This window comes from Bos indicus x Bos taurus, chromosome 20 (assembly GCF_003369695.1).
Source record: "Bos indicus x Bos taurus breed Angus x Brahman F1 hybrid chromosome 20, Bos_hybrid_MaternalHap_v2.0, whole genome shotgun sequence".
NCBI classification, from domain to species: domain Eukaryota; kingdom Metazoa; phylum Chordata; class Mammalia; order Artiodactyla; family Bovidae; genus Bos; species Bos indicus x Bos taurus.
Window position 1 is genome coordinate 19,340,456 of NC_040095.1, and position 24,608 is coordinate 19,365,063.

The 24,608-nt window shown below is 38.8% G+C and overlaps 1 protein-coding gene across 3 annotated transcripts in view; it reads left to right on the forward strand.

The window, feature by feature from the left end:
- PDE4D (phosphodiesterase 4D) overlaps positions 1 to 24,608 on the forward strand; it is a 1,572,172-nt gene that overhangs the window by 754,661 nt on the left and 792,903 nt on the right. Inside the window, exon 1 of one of the 3 annotated variants that reach the window (XM_027520403.1) lies at positions 8,544 to 9,193. The exons of the other annotated variants lie outside the window; for them this stretch is intronic. Within the exon in view, the coding sequence (XP_027376204.1) occupies positions 8,928 to 9,193 (266 nt within the window). The 5' untranslated portion in view covers positions 8,544 to 8,927. Of the gene's footprint in view, positions 1 to 8,543; positions 9,194 to 24,608 lie in introns of those variants that run through there. 3 annotated transcript variants of the gene reach the window in all.

A 24,608-nucleotide genomic window follows, 5' to 3' on the forward strand; every position in this document is an offset into this window, starting at 1 on the left:
AGCCTGTGGATGGCCTTTCAACCACACTTTCTATAGGACTGTCATTTAGACTCACAATCCCAGCTAGCTCATAGCCTCTCATAGCCTCTAAAGATATTTGATAGCTATCTCATAGCTTCTGCTAAAGTGTGCCTTTTACAAGGGGAAATGCACCAATTAAGGAGGAGGGTGGGATTAATGTCAGGGCAGGAGCATAACAATTACCTTTAGTCTAATAGAAGATGGTACCAGGGCAGCAGACTTCCCAAGGTGACTCAGCAGTAAAGAATCCACCTGAAATGCAGGACACCACATAGATAGATGCAGATAGATGCAGGTTCAGTCCCTGGGTCGGGAAAATCCCCTGGAGAAGGAAACAGTAACCCACTCCAGTATTCTTGCCTGGGAAATCCCATGGACAGAGGAGCCTGTAGGGCTGTAGTTCATTGGGTCGCAAGAGTTGGACACGATTTAGCGAATAAGCCACCTTCACCATCAGGGCAGCACCTGAAAGCATTCTGTTTGACTGCAGTTCAGTAGGAAAAGAGAGCAGCATAACAGAAGCCAGGGAAGCTTCATATTATCTATCAGCCTTGTTCAAGAAGATGTTTGTAGTAAGTCCAGCTAAGTGTTTCTGGAAATACCCAACTCTGAACATGCTGGAAGATGCAGTAGATTCAGAGCCAAGCAAGCCTGCTTTCATAAATCACATTAGTATATTAAAAACTATCTAAAAGCATATCACATTAGCATAATTAAAGCACATTAAAAGACATATTAAAGATCTTATTGTATGGAAGTCTCGAAACCTATTTAATTATATTCAACTCAGCCACACACACACACATATATTTATCACAAAATGCTTTTTATCCCCATGCAACACTCAATTAAAATTGGCCAAAACTAGTCTTTGTGAAATGTGAGTGCACAAGTTTCTCTTACTGCCCCAAAGTTGCAATAAGCCCTGAAGTTTGGGAAAATCCAATGTTATGTAACAGTGAATATATCTATCTCTGTAGTTTCACTATTTTAAAACAATGCTTTGATTCCAAATATTAAATTAACAGGCATTGCTCTCCTACTCTGTCTCCCAAGCTGTGACTCAGATGTCCGAACAAATTTTTTTACCTACTTAGGGAAGGAATTTTTTCAAGTTTCAGGGCCATAAAAGCATTAGTAAGACACCTGGTTAGTGCAGCACACTCTTATATTCCATCTTTAATATCTTAAATATTAAATTTATCTTTTCTATTTTTCCTTTAAAACACCATCTGTGGCACATACCATCACTCCATGCAAATGCAAGAGGCCGTAGTGCCTCAGAATGCGCTTGATAACAGTTTTTCTTCAGTGGCAACTAAAACTCGCTGTTGAAGACAGCATCTAGTTTTCTTTATTTAGCATTCTAAAACCCTAGTCAAATTATAAGACTCTTAACTAGAGAGCTCAGTTCCTGTAAAAGTGACTTGTAACTTGTTCAAGGTGACTTATGTGTATGCTCAGTCATGTCCAACTCTTATGACCCCGTGGACTGGAGCCTGCTGGGATTCTCTGTCCATGGGATTTTCCAGGCAAGGATACTGGAGTGGGTTGCCATTTCCTACTCCAGGGGATCTTCCCAACCAACCCAGGGATCGAACCCTGGTCTCCTGCATTGGCAGGCAGATTCCTTACCACTATGCCAAGGTGACTTAGTCAGCTAATTACAAAACTGGGACCAAAACTCCAGTTTCTGTGATGTCTTTTGTAAAGCATCCCACATGAATGACTAAGTTTCAGAAGGCTTCTTACAGTTAGGTATAAAAAGTATCATCTCTAAAAACAATTTAGTTATGAGGGATCATTGTCTAAATATGTTAAACTTAAAAAAAAAAAAACAAGTCTCCAGCTACAATTATAAACCTCTGTGTTATGGACTTTCCATGAAATAACTTTTGTCTCCTAAAAACCATATCCAAAAAACAGAAGGACTAAAACAGATGTTATGTGTCAGGGTCAGAGGGAGGCTTTCTAGTTATATTATGCTAATTAGAGAAAGACTTTAAAACTCCTTTCCTGGGATCAGTGGGGGATGGATACAGAGACTGAAAAATGAGATGAGGAAATTTATTCCTTGGTGTTGAGATTTGACTAGATCACTACTGTATTCTATTACTGTGAGCTTGGGAAACATGTTGAATTTTGTTCACTAACATGTCTTTATGTGGACAAAAACAGCAAAAGGCTCTGAAGGTCTACCCAAGTTCATTTGTGCTTTGGAAAGTATCTTGTTTGTAATACAATGGACAATTTTGGCGAGTTTGGAGATCTTTGGTTATGAAGAAATACCTGTCAGAGACTCAAAATACCATTACTAATGGGCATTGGTTGGAGATACATTTACTTTAAAAGTGGACATACTTTCACTTCAAAAACTTGTGACAAATATTTTGTAGATATTAGTTTGTACATATCAAATTGTGTGAACTCATTTTGCTGCTACTGCTAAGTCGCTTCAGTCATGTCTGACTCTGTGCGACCCCATAGACGGCAGCCCACCAGGCTCCCCAGTCCCTGGGATCCTCCAGGCAAGAATATTGGAGTGGGTTGCCATTTCCTTCTCCAATGCATGAAAGTGAAAAGGGAAAGTGAAGTCGCTCAGTTGTGTCCGACTCTTAGCGACCCCATGGACTGTAGCCTACCAGGCTCCTCTATCCATGGGATTTTCCAGGCAAGAGTACTGGAGTGGGGTGTCATTTTACTGAGAATATCTTATTAATTTACTTGACATTTTTTAAAAACACACAAAGGCAGTCTATTGCAGTGATTACATGCATGGGCCCTGTTCTTGATCTGCTTTAAAATCCCAACTCTATTATCTACTGGGTATGTATGACCTTAAGGAAGTTTTTTTTAATTTTGGTGCCTCAGTTTTCTCAACTTTAAAATGAAGGCAGTAGGGCCTGCCTCATTAGAGTGATCACAATGACCAAATTAAATAGTGATGCAAAGTGCTTGCACTTAGGGCATTTTGTTTTGTAAAATCTAGAGAATTGCTCATTCAGTGTGCTAGGGGATAATCCACTATAGACAGAGTAGAATAGGGGATTTTTTGGTCTGCAAGTTAAAGGCAAAAATGGCTAGCTATTCTTCTCATTGAAAGAAGGCCCAGAAATACCAGATACTGTACTAAAATTTTAGTGATCATCAGACCCTATTTTCTTTATTGAAGTTTGGCTAATACTTAGAACATTCTAGTGTTTCATTTTAGCAGAGTAATCAAGAAAAATTCTTTTCTAGTATTGGAAGCTTTTTTAGGTGACTGTATCAAGAGAAAAGGAAAGAATCTTACTTAAACTGTATTGCAGGTTTATTATTATTATTTTCTCAGGAATAAAATGAACATGCTGTATAAATGTGGCTGGTATAAGTTGTGCCTATAAAAAGGTAACTTATCTTTCAAATTAAATGTTAGTTTACTCTGTCAATAGATAGATCTCTAACATTTAGCTTTAATCTAGGGGTGGGGGGTAAGCCCATTGACTAGATTTAATCTAGAAACAAAGCCCATGTAATCTTTCTATTAAAATGAATTGAGCTTGAAAAAAGACATTGTCTGTGCAAAATGTAGCTCTAATATAAATCAAGCAATTATATTTCTTTTGTTCAATAAGCCCTAGATGTCTTTTTTTACATTAACAGCCTTTGAATGATTGATTTAGGTGAACTACACTTAATTAGATGAACTATATAATTGATTATGATTATTTTTTCTCTTTCTTTTTTAAATTATGAAAGTATGATAACACATGTACAGGAGACTTGGAAAATACAGAACAAAGTTACATATAGTTCCACTTTATATTACAATTTGCTTTAAGCAGTAAATCCTTCTTATTCTTATGTGATCAGCCTCTTCTATTTCTACACAAATTTATATTGAAACAGAACTGTGAAGATAAACAGCCTTCAGAATCACCCGTCTCCAAATTATAATATATAATGTCACCAAATTTATCTTATTTAAATCTCTATATATATTATTTAGCTACATCCAAAATAGATAATTTTTACTCTTCCACAGGAGTCTAAAAATCCAACATCTCTCACCTCCCCTAGACTACTCACTCCCAAAAATATCATGTTATTCTTCTTCCACATGCACTTTCTTTCAAGGCCTAATTTAAGTCCTGCTCCTTTTTTGAGTTATTGTTCCATTGGTCTAGATATATTTTAGTTACTCCTTTAAATCTTTGAGGCACTGATTGTTTTTATTACTAGTTTGATACTTATCATTTGTTTTCTCTATGGCAGGGTTTGTATATATCTACTATTTTCAAATAGATACTTTACTGTATTTAATCTCCACTAAGCAGCCCAGTACCTAATAAATGTTCAATGATAATGATGATTTGAAAGCCTTGTTCTACACTGTTCACAAGGATAACATAATTTTATCATAAGAATAAATTCTAAATAAAAATAATCACAAGGAAAATATAAAATATATATTTATATAATTTAGTTATATATGTTAATATATATTAAAATAAAAATATAAAATGATTTTAGAATGTATTATTTTGTAAAGTAGAAAACTACCATTTCATTTGAAATTCAAATGAAAACACCTTAATATCGAAGGTACATAGGCACATAGATGAAAAAACACTGAGGAATTCCACCTCGATCTGCCCTCACTTGAATAACATGCCTTTGTAAGAATTTCATGACTTGGCATGTTTTACGGGTTGTCACTGTGTATGTCCTGAGTAAAGCCAAGGAAAGAATTTAGTGTTAATTAAGCCAGGAGCTCAGGGCACTCAGATTTCTATTTTCCATCATCAATTTTAAATACTGAATTTGCTTTCCTTTTGGGGTGATTTGATATAGAATTAAAATAAGAGACCCTGGCACTTCATGGACAAAACTCTGTTGTGCATTGTTGAACTAATGACTTTGTGTAAGTTATTTTTCCTCCTTATGCTCTCTTTGGTAAAATAATGTTAATGACATAAAACCCTAAGAGTTATTACAAGAATCAAACGAAAGACCCTGGCACAAACTTGCTATCTACTAAGTGTAAATATCTGTAAGTTCCTTGTATCACTGAGTGACAGGTTTCATTTACTGGGTATTTACTCTGTACCAAGCTGTCTTCATATACTTTGTATCATGAGTATTAACACATCAAATCTTTGCAGTATTCTTATGCAATAGCTATTATTCTCATTCTATTTCACACATGAGAAACTAAGCCATAGACAAGTGAAGTACACAGCTAGTAAATATCATAGCTGGGGTTCAAAACATGCTTTGAGTTCCATACATATGTTCTTAACTGTTAAACAACATAATCTCTCCCACTATCAGATAATTTCCATGGACCACATCCTCTAGACAATATGAAAATATGAAAAGCAGTCTCATTTTAATGCACTGTTTACTTAACTAAAACGTGGTTGGGAGAAGTATACAATGCATTCCGTAGTTGAGTATAACTCATTTTAATTTATCCATTCTTTTGAATTAGCTGCACCATTGCTCCCTTTGAATTGTGAGAAATCCAGCCTTGTTTGTTTTTACCTAGGCAAGGGCACACTTTTAAGTCTTTGTCCCATAACCTGTACAAATCTTATTTCTTATTTGTGTTGCTGCTTATGAATTATACAAATGCTTTCAAGGATTCCAAAAACCTGAAAAAACAGATTTTGAAAATCCACAGAAAGGTATCTAGGAAAGTTTTTATTAAGTTGAGATGCTATCTGCTGTTCTAGGCGTGGGTGCTTTTATCAAAACATTGTGCCCCACTTTCAAATTTCCACTCGTTAAAATCTAAGGCCTTATTTGGTTGTCACAGTACTGTGTTTTTCAGAAAAGTTTCTGGCAGCTAGTTTTGAAAAGATTTTGTTTGAAAAAAAAAAAGGAAAAAGCAAGCTCTGTAGTCCTCCTGTTGGAAGAGTTCCCCTGACCTTCTGCATTATTATAAAGAGAATTGCCTATTTATCCAAACCTCCTTCACCTGGTTATCATCAAAACTTTACAATTTGTGCTTCCTAAGGCAGTTATTTTCAAGCATGATTTTGTAACACTGCAGGATCTTGCAAGCTATTTCAAGGAGGTGGCAAATAATTCTCAAAACAAAATTAATCCTATTTTCAAAAAGGAGCATGCATGCCATATATCATTGGGGGGCATTCAGGAAGGTAATTGTAGATGTCAGGAAATTGAACAAATAATGACAGAAAATGGGCACCTGTATAGAGGTAGCCAACTCTTCTTCTACAATGGAATCTTTTAACATGCACCAAGTAATGGGAGACTTGCCAAATGCCTCTGTTCTTAGTCCATGTTTAACCATGATTCTCAATGAGTTTTTTTTAATAGAATAGTCTTATATCTTCTATTTTAGCTTAGTTGTGATTATCTACAAAGTGCCCAGTGTCTTTGAGCATCCACATTACAGGCCAAATATGAGAAGAATAGCTTGTAAATATTTTACTCCTCTTAAGGAAAGGTCACTGAAAGCAAACCCTAGAACCTAGAATCCTCTGAACTCAATGAATGTCCCAATATAGATCCCATAGCATTCTCAGTCCTATCAATACCTTTATTTGGTCACTGAGCAACACTTTTGTCTACTTAAAGCCAGCCTTTTAAATATCTCCAGTTTCCAGGCTCTCCTCTGGGTACCTGGGCTACACTTTGTCCTGTCAACTGCTTTGCACTTGATCGATTACCTTTAAATATCGTAATATCCTAGACACTCCATAGAGTACCTAGTACAAATATACCCATCAGTGTTGAATGAAACAAGTCTTTAGAGAGTGGCAATTTTTTTTTTTTTCTTTTTGTCATGTTGGTTTACTACTTATTGGGTTTTTTTTCCCCTTCACTTTATCCTGTTATCTGAACTTTTTATATCTACAAGCTTGAATAGGTTTTATATCTACTAACTTCATTTGTTTTTAGTCTTGAACAAGACTTGCTTACTAATTCCTTATTGTATTTTCATGTTCTAATCCCTCATTCGGAGTGGTCTTTTGTGTTAACTTCCTTTCCATTAATTGTTGATTCCCTCCCTTCAAGCTGTATTGCACTCGGCATTCTCTCTTCACTCATGCACACCATTCTCATTGTTATTTTTCTGCGCCTGATAATTTCACTCTGTAGATGTTCTGGTGTCTTTTTCCGAGCATAGTGTAGTCCTTTCCATTAAATTACGATCTCTTTGAATGTAAGCAGGTACTCCTGTTTTGTACAACTTCTAATGTAATTGTCAGGCCCTCAGCCCATTTTTCAGAAATTTGGTATCATTTTAATCATTACATATACCAAATTTTCTGATGAAGTCAAGGTACATGTGTACTGTTAAATTATTATAGGTACACCAAATGGTGGCCCTGGGCTTATATGGTCAGATCCTCAGAGTATCCTTTTCTGTAACATTTTAAATGCAAGGAATTAAAACTTCATGTGGAACACCCAAGGAAGGAAATAGGAGGAACTTTTAGAATCCACCTAACAGTAATTATAGAAACCAAAAAATAACTGGATCAGACTACTCTGTTTTCCATTTTATCTGAATGTATTTCCTAACTCCTTCTTAAGTTATTGTGTTTTAAAAAATATTATTAGATCCTGAGAAATGTGCTTTGATTTCCATCTTGAACTGTCTGTAGCATCACTAGGCTGCTGGGGACATCTATAATCAAAGGTTTGAATTCCCTTTCAAATGCATATCTGAAGCTTGTACTTCTGGTGGCCATATAATGAGATTTAACAGGCTTTATTACCTACTTACTTGAATTGTAATATTTAATTCTTCTTTTCAGTAGCAAACTAAGTAGGCAAGAAATAATTTCTTCAATTTTAAACCCACTTTGAGTGAGTTTGTAGAAGCTATTCTGATCACACATAAAAATCTTATATTAAAAACAACTGAGGAAATGACTATGGAAAGCCAGAAAGCTAGATTTATCTTTTATAGTTGAATAAAATGTCTATACCATAAGCAATGATTGAAACTTTAAAAATCATTTTTAAATCCCCATATGAAAGCGGTCTGTTCCTCTGGAGTGTCATCAGTTTAAATGCAAAGATACAACAAATACCATTTGGGGCTATAACTGTGTTGTTCCACGCTTTGAAAGGGCCTTCATTAGGCTAAACGACGCAACCTGTGATAGGTTCCATATGTAGTATTTTGAAACCTTTTGTTTGGCTTCTAACTAGACAGAAAGAGGAAAAGAAAGAGTCCATTTTCTCCTCTTGGGATTTGTCTTCCAAGGACCATCAGATGGAGCTGAGCAAACAGGGAACTATTTCTCCTTGTCTAACTCCTGTTTGTTTATTCCCCCCTTATAAAAACCGAGGGACTAACAATTTCTTTTATGAACGGGGACCTAAGGGAGATAAATAGACCTTGCGGGAGAGGAAGGTCAAGTTCAAAGTTTTTCTTTCCTCTGGATTCAGGAATAAGCAAATGAAAAGACTGGCCAAACAACGGGCAGCAGGCATCTGATGGTTAAGCCCTAACCGCCCCCCCCCACCCACCCCCCGCCCCGGACGTTTTCTGTACATAAGCAGAAGTCGCTGGAGCAGCTGCGGCGCATTAGTTCCAATAGTTTAGCAGGCTGTTTCGTAGCGCTGACAAAAGCCTCGCTCGCCGTGGCTTCCCTCCATGTTCCTCTGCCCCGCGAGCTCGGCGGTGAGCCTTGGCAGGGGATCGGCAGAGGAGGGGTGACGTTCGCGAGGCTTCCGCCGTGGAGTGCACTCGCCTCCCCTGCTCCCAGCCCCGTCTCCGCCGAGAGACTGAGGCAGGCGGCCGAATGAACTAGCAGCGGTTGGTTCCGACCTGCTTCCCCGGACCTCTGCCCGGGAGCCGAGCGAGGCAGTCACTGGAAGGAGGCCAGGCAACCACGTTGCCCTGGATCACTGCCAAGTGTACAAAGTTGACCGCGAAAATGGCTCAGCAGACGACAAGCCCGGACACTTTAACAGTCCCTGAAGTGGATAATCCGCATTGTCCAAACCCCTGGCTGAACGAGGATCTTGTGAAATCCTTGCGGGAAAACCTGTTGCAGCACGAGAAGTCCAAGACCTCAAGGAAATCGGTGTCTCCCAAGCTCTCACCCGTGATTTCGCCGAGAAATTCCCCCAGGCTCCTGCGCAGGATGCTTCTCAGTAGCAACATCCCCAAACAGCGGCGGTTCACCGTGGCACATACGTGGTAAGGTTTGCTCGGATGAGCAGACATGGTGGCCAGGTGCCCCTGGGTGATTTTTGCGCCTCCTGCCTTTCACTTTAGGGGAAGGAAGGAGAGTGGAGGACCGTCTTCACTCCTCACCCATGATTTATCGGAAATAATCTACCTTAGTATAAATCCCACAGATGTCCAAGTCAGGGCTGAAATCCTTGAGATTGGTAATAGGAGTCTTTGACATGGGTGGTGCTCCAAGTTCAATTCCTATTGCAAGTTCCTACAAGAAAACTGGATTCCAGATGTCAAATAAGAATGCAGGTTTTTTTCCAATACTGACATGGTGGCGTTTCTTTGATTCCTAAGCTAGTAGCCCTGCCAGATCCTGCAACAGCCTAGGGGGGAAAAAGACCAGAAAGGAGAGAAGAAAATCGTAGTTTGTTCTCTTTCCTGCATGACCCCTCGATTCAACAGAGATGTGTATGGAGCGTGTGTGTGGGTGGGTGTGTAAAATAGTGTGTCCCAGTAAAACCCCTCCTAGCTACTGACTTTAATATATTTGTAATCTCAACGTGTCTTTTCAGTGGGTTTAGGAATGCCAGTGCAAAAAGTTTCAGGCTGGTACTTGGCAATATTGCTCTGTTCTTTGCATATGAATTATTTGACTGTTTTGTCAGTATTTTTATTTGCTATACGCATGTTTTTATCTGCTGTAATAGGTTACTTTATTTCATGCGTATGGTGCCAGCTAGGTGTCTAGACAATTCTTGGTATTTTCATGCTGTCATAAAACAAATATTAAAATAAATCATTGCGTGAGCTTATTGTGTTTCTGCCTGAGAAGAGGCAATTCTAGGCTATGATCAGAGAAAGAGGGATCTGTGATACACAGTTGGTTAATTTTAGGCAGTAGTAAGTTCTATACACTACTCCATGTTTTGGCAAAATGAATATTAATTATGATGAAGGAAACAGGCATAACAAAAAAAGTAGTGACTGACTGAATAGAAAAAAAATAGAAACTGATTTTTATACAGCTTTTTCACAGAACATGAAAAAGTATACTAGGAATGGATAAAACAAAACAGAATCACCCCCCCTCCAAATAAATCCAGAATCAAGACTTCTAGGAAAGAAGCAACAATAAAAGGAAAAGAATCAAAATCTAAACTTAAGCAACATGACCCTACCCAGTCATGCATTCATGTCAGAGATGAAAACAGCCAACAAAGGAAATAAAAGGCATTCCCCACCCAAAGAAATGTCTGACCTTAGAATTGTCATTTTAAATAGCTAGATCTTTGATCTGGGAAGTGTTCTTATTGTCCCCAAGATTTTAACTAAGTGGTGTTTCTAAGTTTAGTTAGATATAAGGCTCCTAAAAGAGGTAAGACAAACATTGAATTTTTCCATCTTAAAAAAATGATGAAGAAGGATGACTTCTCTTTCAGGGAGATATTTGTGAAAAAAATTTGTCAGAGATAAGCAGTGATTGAAAGGCATAGGTGAACTCTGGGAGATGCTCTGAGGGAGAGGGATGGCTTGAGATGAAGTATCAAGTGCCTGAACAGGAGAGCTGGCTGGCGTTCAGAAAGGGTCAGAGCCAGAATCTGGGCATGTGCTGTCCCTTTTGGTTGAGATACACTTCCTAAAGTGTACCTGTTGCTGAATGGGTAAGCCTCCACGCAGACACTTCATTTCTGTTGGAGTGAAGCAACCTCAAGTTCAACTGAAGGTTATCGGAACTATTTGGACATGTTGAGATGTAAGGAAGGCAGGAAATCTCATGAAAACAGGCTTTCTTTTGAAATTTCTGGCACTTCCTTTTCTGATGCTGTTTGGAGAAGCTCCAAGAGCACAATTTCTGCCAATCCTTCGTTGTGGTGTCTCCACCAGATGAAGGAGATGTCGAAAGAGCAGTGGAAATGAGAAAGAAAAATCGTGATATCAGTTCTCAGTAACTTGAGGGCAGACAGTATCCCTCATGGAAAAAGCATCCGGCAGGGCGGTTGGAAAGAGTACTTCACATTTTCCTTATTGGTTCAACAAGACCCAAGATGTTCATAATACCCATGGGCGTCTTTTGACAAATATCATTCCATCTGTGCTCTCACTATTGGACTAAGCATGACCCAGAATTTTTAAAATATATTCCAAATTGTGCTGATTACACACACTCACACACACACACACACACACAGAGATACATATTGATATCTAAACTGCTGCCACTACCAACACCATGCTCAAATCCTCTCCTCCTCTTCAATTAGATAGTCATTTAATTACACACCTGCCTCAGAATGTTGTTTCCTATGCCTGGTACTCCCTTCCATTCAATATGCATATGTTTACTACCTACTGAATCCGAAGTGTTTATCTTGTACCTACTGATTACAAAGTTGAACAAGAGCTATTCCTTGGTTTCAAATTACTTATACTACAGTGTATATATATATATATATATATATATATATATATATATAAAATCACATTGGAAAGCATCTGATTAAGATAATCACTTTGCTCTACAACATACTCCCCAAATCTTAGTGGACTGACACAGTAAATATTTATTTCTTGCTTCTGCTTCTTGTGGGGAGCTAGCCTGACCTGGGTAGCTCAGGGACCCCGGGTCCTATTATCTTATGTTTCCGCTATTAGTAACACATGGTTTCCAAGTTTGCTGGGCTCCACTGAATCAGAGGAGAAGATCACAGAAGATGGCATTGGTGAGTTTTTATAAGGCAGGCCTAGAATTGCACCCATTACTTATCCCAGGATTCCCCAGAAAGAAGTCAGTTCTGTGGCCACATCTAACTTCAAAGGAGGCTGGGAAACCTATCTCAGTCCTGTTACCCAAAAAAAAAGCGCTCAGTCGTGTCCCGACTCTTTGGGACCCCGTGGACTATACAGTCCATAGAATTCTCCAGGCCAGAATACTGGAGTGGGTAGCTTTTCTCTTCTCCAGGAGATCTTCCCAACCCAGGGATCACACCCAGGTCTCCTGCACTGCAGGTGGATTCTTTACCAGCTGAGCCACAAGGTAAAACAGATGTGGGTAATGGCCAGCCCGTGTCAGTCACAATGTGCTAATGGCTATTGGTTCTCCCTCTATACCATAGTTGAGTTTGTAGAGTAACGTCTGTGATGAACATTTCTGCAGACCTCCTGGATGAGGATCATACAGAGCAATTCTGTGTTTTGACAAGTGTATTGACTGGGAAGTCCTTGCTTATATACAACTGAAATCTCCTTCCCTGCCATTCTTGGTTCCTGGATCTGCTTTGGAAACCCCACAGCTTCAGTCTCTTAGACCAAGGCAAGAAGCTTGGAGTAACCCATCAGAGAGCCAGGACCTTACTCTATTCATCTTGATAAGCCCATTAATCAACATAGTCAGTGTTATCATGCTTTTTAAAAATTCTTCTCTTTTCTTAACTAAAAACCCTAAGTTATTTCATGTTTATTACTCCTTGGAAGAAAAATTATGACCAACCTAGATAGCATATTTAAAAGCAGAGACATTACTGTGCCAACAAAGGTCCGTCTAGTCAAGGGTATGGTTTTTCCAGTGGTCCTGTACGGATGTGAGAGTTGGACTGTGAAGAAGGCTGAGCACCGAAGAATTGATGCTTTTGAACTGTGGTGTTGGAGAAGACTCCTGAGAGTCCCTTGGACTGCAAGGAGATCCAACCAGTCCATTCTGAAGGAGATCAGCCCTGGGATTTCTTTGGAGGGAATGATGCTAAAGCTGAAACTCCAGTACTTTGACCGCCTCATGCGAAGAGTTGACTCGTTGGAAAAGACTCTGATGCTGGGAGGGATTGGGGGCAGGAGGAGAAGGGGACGGCAGAGGATGAGATGGCTGGTTGAGGCAGCTGGTTGAGGCAGGATGAGATCACTGACTCGATGGACGTCGGTTTGAGTGAACTCCGGTAGTTGGTGATGGACAGGGAGGCCTGGCATGCTGCGATTCATGGGGTCGCAAAGAGTCAGACATGACTGAGCGACTGAACTGATGCTGTATTTATCAGGTTGATCTTGGTTGTTCTTAACCAGGCTTCATTTGGATTTTCATAACCTATTTAAAAAGTAGTTTATGAAAAAGACACAATACTCCATGTGCCATGTGACCCTTGGACAGAGAGTATCTGAGAAGTCAGATTACTTACATTAAAATTTGACTTCCCATTTACTAGTTGTGTGATTTTGAACAAGTTACTTAATATAGGCTTATTTCACTGGTACCCAGTTTCCTGGGATTCATAATAGTATTCACTTCGTGTTGTGGTTTTATTAAGTACATTTATGTGTAAATTAAAGTATTTTGCATAGGGACAGACACTTAATGAGGGTCATTATAAGCTAATATTTCCTTTATTATGTGTCCATTAATCCAGTCTTGCTCAGGCTGAATCTTAAAGCAGGATGTGACTTAGTTACCAAAGGACTTCCTTGGTAGCTCAGCTGGTAAAGAATCTTGCAATGCAGGAGATCCCGGTTCAATTCCTGGATCAGGAAGATTCCCCTGGAGAAGGGATAGGCTACCCACTCCAGTATTCTTGGGCTTCCCTAGTGGCTCAGCTGGTAAAGAATCCGCCCACAGTGTGACCTGGGTTCCATCCCTGAATTGGGAAGATCCCCTGGAGAAGGGAAAGGCTGCCCATTCTAGTATTCTGCCCTGGAGAATTCCATGGACTTTATAGTCCTTGGGGTCACAAAGAGTTGGACATGACTGAGCAACTTTCACTTTCACTTTAGTGACTAAATAACAACCACCTCATTTTAAAATGGTTAACCTGTCAGTTTTTCATGGATGGGACAAAGCTTTAAGTAACAATTACATCCCTAGCTAATGTTCATTGAGTACTGGTGCTCCATCTGATGCCGTGTGTCAGGTTAGGACCCTCTTGTGTTCATACTTCTCACCACTTTTTTTTTTCCATTTTTACTTAATATCTAGTACCTTGTGGTCTAGTCATTACAGATGAGGCTCTGTTTTCATCAGTGTAGGGAATTCCCTCTTATGTCAGCATAAACATCACTGAAATTTCTGGAGAAGAAAACTTTCAGTGTAAGTTTATTTCAGGAAAATCTTTGTATTTTTCATGTGTTTTCCTCACTTTACCCTGGGTTCTATACACCAAATGAAGGAAAGTGTTCTAGAGTGTGTAGTAGGCAATAGTATTTCTTCAGGCAAGATACTGTCCAGGTAATACGTGTCTTGTCTTTAAAATATCTGGTGTGTGTGTGTGTGTTTAATTACAATGTATCCAAAGGTAGAAAAAGCACTTAGCAATATCCTTAAACAACAAAACAATTCCTTTAGGTGGATTTTTGAAAGGCCTTTTTTAGGAGGCTTTTAGAAAATCTTAAAAGAGTTTTAGGGAGCTACATAAGTTTTTTTTTTTTTTTTGCCATAACTTTTGCTCATTATAAACTTTACTGGGCATTGGCTTTGGATATAAAATTGCTCATGCCTTAAAAAAAATATTGATCATGCTTAAAAGTGAAAATTTGCTTTCTTGAGTCATGATTTCTTCAGCAACTATAGTTGCTTTTAATGGTTGGTTGTTGTTTAATAGAGAAATACACTATAAATTTTATTCAAGTTACAGAATGGGCCAGAAACCCTTTATCACGTACAAAGAAGAAATCCAGCCATTTAGAGAGTTTATAGGTGCAACACAAACACAACCCCATTCACAAACACCCACACACACCCAAGTAGTTTTTCAAAGCTGTTATTTAGAGACTCTATTTGAGAACTCTCTCCTTTGTTCCAACTCTGTCGTTTGCCCATCTTAACTTTAAGGTTATCTTTTCTCCATCACTTATAGTGGTGATACCCAGAGAAGGGCATTGCTGGTGCTGCTGGTGGAGCTGGGAACTGAGAGGTGGGCTCTGGGTAGTGTGATGCAAGGAGGTGGGGAGGAAGTTTCCTGGGGGAGAGTTTCTGAGATGCACAACAGGAAGTAATGCCAGCAGGGTGGGTGGGGCCAGTTGGCTGAACTGTGTCCCTGGTGTAACTGGCTGTGTCCCTGGAAATCCTGGGGCATTGCAAGTTAAAAGTGACTATAACTTTTGAAAATCTGATTAACCTTTCCTAAAATCAGAAAACCTCAGGAAGACATTCATCTTAAAGAACTTGTTAATCGCTTTGTAATATTTAAGAAATTCCTGGAGGATGAAATGGCAACTCACTCCAGTATCCTTGGCTGGGAAATCCCATAGACAGAGGAGCCTGTGGGGATATAGTCCATGGGGTTGCAAAGAGTCTGATAGGACTGAGCAACTGAGCATTTAAAAATAAAAATGTGACAAATAGTAACTAAAGACAGTGAAGTAAACAATGAAGTAACATTGCAATTTATTACGCATATGTACTTCCTGTGACCTTTGACATTTATCTTAAAGAAATAGAAAAGATATTAAGTGTATGTGTGCCAAAGTCATTCTACTAGTGGTGAAATTACTTCCAAGCAAAACAGTCTTTCTAATAAACTTGGTAGAAATGCTGAATGAGAAAAAAATTAAAAAAAATTTGTCTCAAAGTTCATTAAAATAATTTTTAAAGTTATTCTTTATATAAATATCTTTATAAATAAAAAGCTCTTGTGAGATTACTGAATTAATTGAGCTTTGGAGCTTGAGTACATTTTTTTGTTCCTTAAACAGAAAACTTCCAAAATTGTTGTTCAAGTAGCAGTTTCAGGAAGAAGCTTTACTATCACCAGTGTGACAAAGTTATTCATTTTTTAAATGGTTTTGCTGCTGGGGGGAAAAAAAAAACAAAGCAAAACATGTTTTAAACCATGAGGAGTTTAACATAGTAGAAGTCATGTAGTTCCAATTCTGTGGCCACTCGATATTAGACCTTAATTACCAGCCTTTTTAAATTGTAGACTCTATTCATAAGTCATATGGATACAGAGCCATTTGATATTTACAAGTAAAAATTGACTAATTAAATTTACCAAGTGATAACAAACTAAGTACATTTAAGATAAGTAATTAAAAACCAGTTCCAACTTGCTGTTGTAAGTTAGTGAGGTGTATACCTCATGGGTAAAAACAGGGGATAGAGTGGTTTAATAATTATGTGACTCATAAAAAGGCTTCAGGGCCTTCAGGATGAATGGTATTCATTCTAGAACACCATCTGGAAGCCATGATTTGGGGTAAGAAATGTGGAAATCTGTGGATAGTAATAAAAAATTGAATTTAAAATTTTACTGCATCTTCAATGATGTACCATCTTAACACACCGATCTCTTCTACCATATATACAAAGCAGAAGAAAATAATTTCATATTCAATTTTAAGGACATAAAGGCTGTCTAACTATTTCAAATGAAGTACTTATTCTCAAAATGAGATCTTGAGTCGATATCAGAAGGAATTGGTTGATTTCACTTTGGAATTAAAACTTAGGTTCATAAAAACACACCTTTTTATATAACCTGAGACTTATTCTGACAATACCCTGGTGGCTCAGATGGTATAGAATCTGCCTGCAATGCTGGGAGACCTGGATTCCATCCCTGGGTAGGGAAGATCCCCTGGAGAAGGGAACAGCTACCCACTCCAGTATTCTGGCCTGGAGAATTCCATGGACAGAGGAATCTGGCAGGCTACAGTCCATGGGGTCTCAAAGAGTTGGACATGACTGAGCAACTTTCACACGTATATAATAATGGTTTAGCTCCTGCTGTGTGTCAGATGCTTTATGTACATTAATCCTTCAAAAGAAACAAGCTTGAATTTAAGTATTATTAGTTGTATTCTACATATGCAGATGCTGAATCCCAAGGAAACTGGTACATAATCAAGATCATTCAGCTAGACAGCCTTGAAATGAACTGACTTAAAACTTGAACTAAGGTTTGCCTAACTCTCCATCCTGTGTTCTTTCAGCATTACCTTCCTTTGGGTTAAGAATCATGTTCTCATTTATTTATTTCTCTACCCTGCTTATATACGGAACCTGTAACAATGCATATTCAATGACTTTACGAAATGGTGGTTAGTTAACAGAAGGGGAGAAACAGCCTTTTCTTAATGTGGAATCTCAGTTTACTTGTTTAACACCTGTAGCTCATATGAATGTAGCCATCTTTTTTTTCCCATAAAAATATATGTGTGTGTAGGTGAAATATATGTCCTTGAAGAAGGAAGGTTTTAAGGTCAGCAGAAAACATTCTGATATAGAGTAGTTTTAGAATAAGACTGACAAAACCAATTAGAATATAATTTCATTTTCAGTGATTCAGAGAAAAAGGCATGAAAGACTTGAAGTCTAAAGAAAAAGATCAAGTCAAATCTATTACGGTTAGGTTCCAGTAGAGCCAGCTGGAAATGATGGTCTGCAGGCTCAAGTCACTAAGCAACAGAGCAGCAAACTGCCTAGTAACCAGAGCTGGCAGGCTGGCTGTGACTGACCGGGTGGTTAGACAGGGGGACCACAGCCCGTTTGACCTCAAAACACTCTCCTTCTAGTCATCTGCCAGCCTTCCTGCCCAATGCCCCCATTTTGGAAAGGCCTCTTGGACTTAACAGGAGATCTGCTTTCATAATGGAAATATCTCTGGGACCAGAAGTAAATGCTGTCTGTCTGTCTTCTTTAAAAGGGCATTTCTGAGATTGCTTTCTTTGGGTCAGTACATCATAAATAAAATGTAAAGTTTAATGAGAGGAAAGAAAGTGAAAGTGAACACGTTGGGATTAATGGCTCAACTTTGGGTTTTCATGAGCAAATGTGTACAGGGCCAAATGGCCTGACTTCATTTATTGAGATCTATCTTGAGCTCTGAGAGCACAGTGTTGCCATTTATTTAACACTTTCTGTCTTATGCTGTCTTCTTTTTCATGTGTGTCTTTTGACTGTGTAGGGGAACATAAGTTCCTGAAAAGTAGGAACCCTCACATGAATCAATCTTTGTATCCTCTGTGAGGGGCTATGCCGCCTGTATAATATGCATTTAGTAAATATCTGTTCTTTAATTGCTGTCTCTCAATTGCTGCTGTTCGTATGCCAAACACCTGGGGAGATCTGTAGCTTTCCAGTCTAGAAGTCTTGGTTATGTTGTGCTTGATTGCCATCGTGGAAAGAAGTTTCAAACTGAAAGATTAACCATATTTTGGACTTTGTTACCACAACTCTGTGTGTATGAGTGTGTGTTCTGGATTTACACAAACCTGGACTAATATGATCTGACTTTAGTATATCTGAATGAATTGGTAGATGATACTGTCCCTAATTTTCAATTTCAGTAACTTTTAGTTTATACTTTGAAATAATTTATGCCTGTTGTATTCTGAAAAATATGTAAGTATATTTATAATTCATGGTAAATTACTGAATACCTTGCTTGTTAAACTCTTATGACTAGTTCTTATGTCTTATAAGTCATAGGAGTTCAGTTATACACAAGACCTAGGCTTATAAAAGAGATGACAAGATTTTGAGGAGAAATTTGAAACAAGCAAAAAAAAAAAAACACAAAAACAAACCCAGAACACTCTGCATAGTTGTTTTTCGTTTGGTTTTGTTTTTTTAGTATGAAGTTTGGAGAAATTTGAACTGGTGGAAACAAAGCATCACTTCTCCAAAGTAGATCTTCAGAATAAGTAAAATTGAATAATAGAAAAAAAATTTTGGAGAGATTTAGCATAGACAGGTAATTTTAATGTAAATATTTTGCCTAAAGTTCGTGTCCATTTTTACCTTGCAGTTCTTTCAAACCAACTGATTTCCTTTCCATTATTCTTATGAGATAGCACTCTGATTAAATTAAATATAATTAAATAAAGTGACTGTATATTTTAATTAGTAGTGTACATAGGGCTTTTTTTCATTTTCTTATATAGCTGATTTCACATTTATATAGATAAATGGTGAGTGTGTATTGTTGAGCTTTTTAAAGAACGCAACTTTCTGACTAATAAGGTTATTTGGATTATCATTTCTGCTTGTTTACCTTCTTTAGGTTTATAGTATTTGTTTTACTTCGCAGGGTGATTTTTTTTTTTTTTTATGGCTTACTATTGAGTGGTTGCCAAATAGAACAGTGTGTGATTTACTGGTAGTAATAACTAAAACATATATGAATTGGAGGCTGATGACGCACAAGGCCAAATGCGAAGGCTCGCCTCTGAATAGGACCAGGTTTCTTTAATAAAACCTTCTTAAAGTAACAATAGCAGGGTCATTAATGGTGTGCTCATTCCTGTATCACTTGCCCAGTTTAAGGTACGCCTGTGGATCATTTGTACCATGTTGTATTTAATTTTTTTAGTGGATTTATATTTTTATTTAAAGGCCTATCTGTTTAAGCATGAAGCCTTGTATCCTTATTATTATAAATTGGAAACCAGTGTCACTTATCATAAATAGAAGATAATTGGGCAAAAATGCAATTGAAAAAAAAAAAGCAGGTTAAATGGATTCAAGTTTAGCTAGAGGCTGTGACCTGCAGTGGTTCTGAGCCTGAGGTCTGCTCTCAGCCTAAAATGGCAGCTAGTGAGTAATGAAGAGTTGTGAAAGGCCGATGGAGTCCTTTTCCTTAAGGTAATAAGCATGACTGGAAGGGATTTGGAAAGAAAATAACCTCATCATTATATTCAACATTTAAATTCGATCAATGACATCCCCTATGCTTCAAGCTGTCTTGGTGTGTCAGATGCGCTAATGTTTCAACTGAGTGATCCTGAATCACTGATATTTCCACTGCTGGAAGAAGGGCATCTATTTTTGAAGAAGGACATTTGTTCTTTGGGTCTGAATCCCTTAGTTGGTGGTAAACACACTAAACTTGGATTAGGTAATTCCAATTCTTAAGCAGAAAGTCAGGTATTGGTACCCTGTTTTTACCACCCTACAATTATTAGTTATATGGCTAAATGTCCCCTGAGGGCACAATTGTCCCTAGTTGAGAAGCACTGATCTAGAACCACTGATCACTTTACTCACTAGTGTATCCCTAGCACCGTCTTGTTGTGATACAGAAAGAGGGCCCAAAATGTACTGTCTGCTCTGACTCTGCTACTCACTTACTATGTGATCCCAGGGGTATTATTTCAACTCCACAGATCACAATTAAGTGCATCCATAAAATGGGATTATTGCTAATTCATTCTTACTTCTTAGAATTATTTAAAAATTCAAATGATATACTTAATGAAAAGACTTTTGAAAAGAATAAAGTGCTATTCAAATGTCACGTAAAGAGTCATGGAGGAACACTGAGGGTGATCTGAACCTACTAAAATCCGGGAGCTTAATTCATCTCCTACTGTGTGTATGTAAATTGCTGTGTGGGATGCTATTGGGGTGTTGTCTTTGCTCTCTAGGGTTGTGATCAGATGGAGATAGAATATTATTACTCAAAATAACCATAAAGCATTAGCAGTTGCCATAACTAAGTGCAAAGAGTGGTGGAGTTTATAGGAAAGAAAGTGTTTCCTGTGGTGGGAATCTTGAGGTGGAGTATGACATAGAGTAGTCACAAAGAAGGCCCATCCTGAGTTTTTACTTAGATTATATTATTTAAATATTTATTTGGCTGTGGCAGGTCTTCGTTGCAGCTGTAAGATGTGTCTTTAGTTGTGGCATGCAAACTTAGCTGTGGCATGCGGGATCTAGTTCCTTAACCAGGGATCAAACCCATGCCCCCTGTATCTGGAGCTCAGAGTCTTAGCCATTGGACCGCCATGGAAGTCTTTTAGATTATGTTATTTGATATTCATGGCAATTTAGGTTTAGGTGTAATTATCACATTTTACAAGGAGAAAAGTGGGGCCTAGAAAAGAATTGGATATGAACATAAAGCCTAGAGGAGTTGAGTAAGGAGAGAACTGGAGTGAAGTATAGAAAGACAGAAAGTGGCAGGAAGTAAGTTCTTTTCACCAAAGGAACAACATCAACCAATATGGGGATTATATGGGGTTTGAGTGAGATTGAGTACAGCTTAGAGTGTCTCTGCAGAAGGTGACCATAAATGTAAGTTGGAATCAAGTTTCAGAGGTCAGCTAACATTCTCTGTCTCTCAGACACCCACACTCACACATGTATGCACACCAGGGATTTATATGCTTAAGTGAAACATGATCAGTTTTATCTTTCTCAATAGCTTTACTCCAAATAAAAGAAAGTGACATTTTGAGTTATTACCCTGCCCCAAGCTTGCTAAACCACAAGTGTGTGCACTGAACACTTAAGGATTGGAACGTGAGATTTAGTTCAATTAGACCAATCTGGACCATCTTTCAGCTACCTAATGCCTTCTACTCCTTCTAAGATAATCCTCCAGAAGTAGAATACACGATTGTATTTACATTCAGATGAGATGTGTTAATTCCACCCCTGGCACTCCTGTTCTGATGCCCAGACCGGAGACACTATTTATGTGAGGACTCTATCTGCCTTTTCATTAAATTGCATAAGAATATAATGCTTAAAGCATGCCCAGCAAGTCTGATGGACTATATGCAGAAAACCGTTTGTCTCCTAAGGTACTTTTTCTATTTCAAGACTGGCTCACCAGGATAAGAGTCAGGTGCTAAATATCCTGTTATCTTCCATCTATTCAAACAATAATTTCTGAGTGTCTACTTTGTATCTTGTAACTCTTCTGAAGATATAACACTGAGTAAAAAAGACAAAGTCCTGTCCCCCCACCCCCACATGGAACATGTATTCTAATGGGGAAGAAGGCAATATATAAATAAATATTCCGGTAGCCCAGAGAATAGTAAGTACAATAAGGAAGAATAAAGCTGGGTAAGGGGTGCATGTGTGTGCATTAAATCACTTCAGTCATATCCAATTCTTTTTGACTCTATGGACTACAACTCACTGGGCTCCTCTATCCATGGGGATTCTCCAGACAAGAATACTGGACTCGGTTGCTATGCCGAGGGGTTCTCCTCCAGGGGTTCTTCCCAACCCAGGGATCAAACCTGCATCTCTTATGTCTCCTACATTGGCAGGCAGGTTCTTTACCACTAGCTCCACCTGGAAAGTCAAGGGGATAGAGTTTTTAAATACCTTTTCGGGGAGGACTCTCTATATGGTGACATTTGAATAGAGGTCTGAAGAAGGTGAGTGATTACATTGAAGAAGAGCATTTCAGGCAGAAGAAATAACAAGTGCAAAGGTCTGAGGGATGATGTGATTGGTGTATTTGAGGAAGGGGGACATTATAGAAGATGAAGTCCAAGACGTAGAAGGGAGTCACATCATGTCGTATTTTGAGGCTGTGATAGGATTTTTCTTGGTGATGACTCTGGTGTTTTGAAGGGAGAAGTGTTAGCAATGCGAGTGCCTGCCTCAGGGAGGGGCACAGGCTGTCTTAAGTTTTGGAAATATCATTCCTGCTCCTGTGTAGAAAATAGAGATGTGGGGCAGAAGAAGAAACAGAGAGACCAATTCGGATACTGTTGCAGTAATCCAGGTGAGATATAACACGTATAATATAGGTAGATATAATGGTGGTTCAGAGCAGAGTAGTAAAAGGAAAGATAGTTAAGAAATGGTCACAGTTCTCTCTGCAAGAAGCAGAGGAGAGCAAGAAAGATACCTGCTTGTCCTTTAGCTAAGGTGGTACCAAAAGATGGAGGGGGTGTAGCCACCACATCAGAGGGCTGAAATAATGGGCAGCCGTTAGATCCGGGTTTGATCCCTGGGTTGGGAAGATTCCCTGGGGAAGGAAATGGCAACCCACTCCAGTATTCTTGCCTGGAGAATTGCACAGACAGAGAGCCTGGTGGGCTACAGTCCATGGAGTCACAAAGAGTTGGACACGACTAAGCGACACACACACACACACACACACACACACACGCACGCACGTTAGTGTCAGAGCAAGAATATGGAAACTCACCATGGAAAGTTTTGAGGGAGTGTAGGGGAGTGGGGGACTTAGACTCCGGGGGATTTGCAGTCAGTGGTGGGTGAGAGTCTGGAGATAAACAATCCCTTGGCAGTCTTGGACCTTTTTTGGTGATGACTGTGTGTCAAAGACAAGACTCTCATTTGAGGCCATGTAGTTAGACAAGTAACAAGTCTTAGGCTGGAATGGCCAGCCTCTGGGGTCTATTTGTTGAAATTCATTCCAGGCACTCTCATTCAGCTGCAGTGCATTTATAGGAATGGAGGAGACAGGCAGTGAGAACCAGCTGGCCAGGTCTGTCAACATTTCTGTCTGGTAAAGCCATGTTCTTCCCACCCCTTTACCATACATTCATGCTCCAGGGGTGAGAGATGTGATGGAAGATACAGAAAGGCAATTGTGAAATTGGTAGTTTCCAGATGTATGCCCCTAGGGCAGATTTTCTAATGTGAAATTACCATTCTCCCTGCCACACCACCCCCCAACCCCAAGCCCTGCTGCATTGGATACAAAATCTTGTTCTTAAGCATGATGTTAAAAATAGATACTGAAGAATTGAAAAAAATTTCTGAAAAAATATATGTAGTACTTACCACAATGGTTCATGCATATTGATAGTTATTACAGTGGTACTGCTTGTATTAAATAAATAGGTTTTATGTGTAGGCCTAGGTTATTTTTTAAAGAGAGCAAGACCATGCGGCATTTTAAGATTTATTCAGGGGTGTTTTCATAATCATCCTTGTAAACAAAACAAATGTGAAAATAGATAGAGCTTAGCTTTCTCTTTGGAGTTTGAATTGTTGCTTTGTATTGGCTGCCCGCAAATGGATACTAGGTGAACCTGGCTGTTACTAGGAAATACGATCTGTGTCAGGAGGTTGACCTGCAAAGCAACATGTGCCAAGTTTTTTTTTTTGTTTTTTTGGTTTTTTTGCCCTAAGGGAAAGGGCGAGCGCTGGCACCTTTTCACCTGTAAGGATTATGTAGCTTTCGTTGTGATTGATAGGTTGGCTTCTCTTCCAGAAACGCTCCTGGTATGCGTTTTATGTTCTGACAGAGCCGTGGCTTTGCTGTTCAGCACGTCATCCCCGTGAAGACGTGGGCAGGCTTTTGTGCACTGGCTCTTGTAGCCTGGGAAGCATATTTCAACACACTTCAACACACCATCCAGAATTGGCTAGAACATGCCTGTCACTCCCAGCTGACTCTGATGACGCTCTTGCCAACGTAGATTTACATCAACATGATTCTTTACTGGAAAAAGCTCATTCAGATTATACAGGGTGGCCCATTTAAAAGAGGCACAGCATCAGTTTGAGGAGAGCTGAATGTTAAGGGAAGCACCATAAAAAACACACTGTCAATTAAATGTTCCACAGAGCACAGAATTATAGTCAGCATCACTCAAGAAGATTTTCCCTTCAGAAATTGTATGTTACTCCAAGTTTTACAGAGTGCTTTATCCTGCAAAGTGAACCCTCCCATTCTAGACTTTCCTTCTCAGCATGCAGAATTTCTAGCCTCTTCTTTCCCTATTTATGTAATCC